At 54.7% G+C, this 3,665-nt stretch overlaps 1 protein-coding gene across 1 annotated transcript; it reads right to left on the bottom strand.

The window, feature by feature from the left end:
• Positions 1–223: 223 nt before the first annotated feature.
• On the bottom strand, positions 224–2,914 carry KVP17_003881 (uncharacterized protein; the record flags this gene model as incomplete). Its single annotated transcript, XM_068521582.1, has 1 exon — positions 224–2,914. The coding sequence occupies one exon, from the start codon at positions 2,912–2,914 to the stop codon at positions 224–226; it is 2,691 nt and encodes an 896-aa protein (XP_068376604.1).
• Between the last annotated feature and the right edge of the window lie 751 nt (positions 2,915–3,665).

Below are 3,665 nucleotides of genomic sequence, written 5' to 3'. Positions count from 1 at the left end.
GGTAACTGCATTCGGCAGGTGAGTTGTTACACACTCCTTAGCGGATTCCGACTACCAGGGCCACCGTCCTGCTGTCTAAATACAAGTGAAGTGAGGGTTGTAGCACCATATACACGGGCTGGCACCAGGCCGGTTGTCGGCCATTGCTTGAGGTCGTTGTCTCGAGGGGAGGCCGGCAGAGTTTCTTCCCCTATGTAGGGTCAGAGTTCAGTCTCGTTCCATGTTATCCATTATGGTCTGGTGAGGGGAGCTGGGTAGGTGCCGAGTTAGCGCTATAGATGGCCTCAATCAGCCAGGCTGTTTCTCTTACCATGTGGCTCTTCTCGATGGCAGTCCAGTTAGGAGCCCGAGCCAGGGTCTCCCAGCAGTGGAATCTGTGTGTGTGTCGTGCTCGCGCGGGTCCATATTTCCTCGGGTCCGGAGAGAATCCCGTCCACCATCTTAGCAGGTACCACGCACTTTCCTTAGGCAGCGCCTTCAGCAGAGTGGATGTCCCGGTGTTATGCGCAGTGCGTCTCAGCGTCCTCAGTGTCGCTTCCGTCTGGGCTGCCTCCAGTATTGATTCAGCGGGTGTTTGCCCAATTTCCCTAAAGCGGATCAGCGCTCTCAGGGTGGTCCATGCACAACGCTCCAGTCCGAACGCCTTCTTCACCACTTTCGCTATGGCCTGTCGTAGTTCCGTTATGGCTTCCCTGCTTAGGACTTGCTCTCCATACCTCACAGCTCCACACACAAAGGTGAGGAGTTGGTTCCGTAGATGTATGGGATGCGAGCTTCGGTCGACCCCACCGGCGAACCTTAGCAGGTTGGCCCTTGTCTCCACCAGGGGCAGTCGGCTTTCCACCGATCTCTTGGAGTTGAGGCCTCCTGGGTCCAGGATTAATCCTAGGTATCTCCCTTCCGAGAGGTTTTGCAGAGCGGCGTTCCTGTATAGAAAGGTCGTGCTCGACATAGCCCATGTCTTCGTGACTGATAGCTTCATACCCTCTTGCGTTTCCCATTCCTGAGTCTCCTCGAGCGCCCGTTGGATTTGTAGTGGGTTCCCTTGAATGGCCACGTCATCTGAGTAGAGGGTCGGTGTAGCCCCTCGAGCAGATACCCTGCACGCTAAGGCATCCATCACCATGAGGAAGAGGACTGGGGACAGACACCCCCCTTGGGGGACGCCTCTTGTCGTAGAGAATGGCGGTGAAACAGTGTTTCCAATCTTGATCGTGTTGCGTGTAGATGACAGCTTGAGAAGTATGGCCGACGTCAATGACTGCCTTAAACCTACTCGTCTCAGTCGGGCAGCGACACCGTATTTGTCGACCATGTCGAACGCCGAAGTTAGGTCGAGACAGACAGTGTCCAGTCCTTTTTTGATCCCAGTGTCCACCTGTTTCACCGCCGACAGGATCCGTCTGCCGGGGATGTAGGCATACTGCGAGGCATGAGGTTGATACGCCTCCAGCAGGTACCGGAGTAGTGACGCCTCCACTATTTTGCGTGTATGCGAGAGGATCGACACCGGTCGGTAGGACGCGGGTTCGGATGCCGGTTTAGCCGGCTTCAGAAGTGGCCTGACTATGGCCTCTGTCCACCTTGTTGGCAGAGCGCCTTCAGTGAGGCTCCTGCGTAGCAGACTCAGGATGATTCTGGCGTGGGTCAGTGGTGCCAGCTTTAGGAACTCCGCCCTGATGGCGTCAGTCCCAACTGCTTTGTTTCTTGGCGCTGCTTTGATTGACCTGACCAGGCTTTGCAGAAAGTCCAATGGTAGCGGATCCTCCGTTGGTTCGGCCATATTGACTGCGTCTGGGCCAGAGCGCAGTTGGAGAAATCTCCTGAAGTCGTCAGCTGCCAGGTGTATCCCCAGAGCTGCTTTCTCGGCGTGGGCACCCGACCAGCCTCTAATCCGGCTGGCTACAGCCGAAGAGCTCAGAGGCTCCTCTCTCGTCGTGTGATCCACCATCATACGCCTCCTGCGGCGTACCAACGTTCTAAGCTTTCGTCTGTACGACGCAGCGAGTGCTGCGTCACCTTGCCTCAGCGCTTTCTTCTTGCGTCCGGCCGCGTCAGCTATTTCGTTGTCCAGGGGATTCCCTCTGGGCGTGGGGTACCTTATCTTGCGTTGGAAGGGTTGAGTCACGAATTTCTCGTAGGCCGCGTACGCCTGGTCGAGTCCGGTCCGCTGGTCTGCAATTAGTGTCTCGATCCTTTGGCTTTCCGAGTTGTACCAGTCCTCGGCCCTCTGGCGTCTTCGCACATCGTTCATGGTGGTCATCTCTGGTAGGGATCTGCATCCCTCGACAACCGTGATGCACAGCGGTCTGTGTCCTTCGTTCTCAGCCAGCATGACGACGGGGCGCACATGTACCCCTCTGGCCATCGCGAGATCAATGGTCGACTTTCCTGACCTTGCTCCCACCTGTACGAAGGTGGGCTTGAGTGGAACCACAATCGTCCAGCCTTCGGCGGCCGCCCTTTTTGCCAGCAGTCTTCCGCGCGGCTTGTCCATCGTGCACCAGCCTTTATGCCTCGCGTTGAAGTCTCCGACTAGGAGGCCCCTCCGGTAGGGAGTCATCCGATCTAGGAGCGCCGATAGCGCGGTCGTTGGTGTTTGAGGCGAGACGTATACCCCCCCGATAACAGTGTTGTCTATCTGAATGACAATCAGTTCCATGAGGTAGGAGCGTTCGTTTTCTGGTGTAGCATACTTCAGCAGTGGTAGGTACTTGAGGTCTTGTCTTACCCAACATACGGTTCCGCCCCTTCTTGTAGAAGTCTCCTGTAGCCATAGCTGGTGGAAGCCTCTCGGCGGGAGGATCACAGTTTGTCTACATTCAAAGAGGAGCACCACGTCTGGACTGCATGTGCCCATGAGCGCCTCCACCTTCGCACGACTGGTCTGAAGGCCGTCTACATTCCAGTACATAATCCTAAGATCCTTCAGTTCTTTGACACTCTACGGTGCATCCCACTACCAGCTCCCTCGATTTCGCCGTGGTAATTGCCATTCTCGGCCTTAGCGGTGCAAAGTTCGGTATTGGTTGTGTGAGTTGCCATTCTCGGCCTCAGCTCTCCACAATTCTCCATGATAGTTGCCATTCTCGGCCGTGGCAGTGCAGATTTCAACATTGGTATGTGCAGTTGTGATTTCGTAGTGGAAATTGCCATTCTCAGTAGTGGCAGTGCAGATTTCGACATTGGTAGGTGCAGTTGCGATTTCGTGGTGGTAATTGCCATTCTCGGCCTCAGCACTCCAGATTTCGCCATGTTAATTGCCATTCTCAGCAGTAGCAGTGCAGGTGTTGATATGGGCTGTGATTTCGTAGTGGAAATTGCCATTCTCCGCATTAGCAGTGCAGATTTCAACATTGGTAGGTGCAGATGTGATTTCGTAGTGGAAATTGCCATTCTCAGCAGTCGCGGTGCAGATTTCGACATTGGTAGGTGCGGTTGTGGTTTCGTAGTGGAAATTGCCATTCTCAGCAGTGGCAGTGCAGATTTCATCATTGGTAGGTGCAGTTGTGATTTCGTAGTGGAAATTGCCATTCTCAGCAGTAGCGGTGCAGATTTCGACATTGGTAGGTGCAGTTGTGATTTCGTGGTGGTAATTGCCATTCTCGGCCTCAGCACTCCAGATTCCGCTAAGCTAATTGCCATTCTCAGCAGTAGCAGTGCAG

The sequence above is a fragment of a genome, assembly GCF_019968985.1.
Source record: "MAG: Porospora cf. gigantea B chromosome Unknown PgB_NODE_2354_length_3665_cov_729.138, whole genome shotgun sequence".
NCBI lineage: Eukaryota > Apicomplexa > Conoidasida > Eugregarinorida > Porosporidae > Porospora > Porospora cf. gigantea B.
This window is presented reverse-complemented; position numbering and strand designations above follow the sequence as displayed.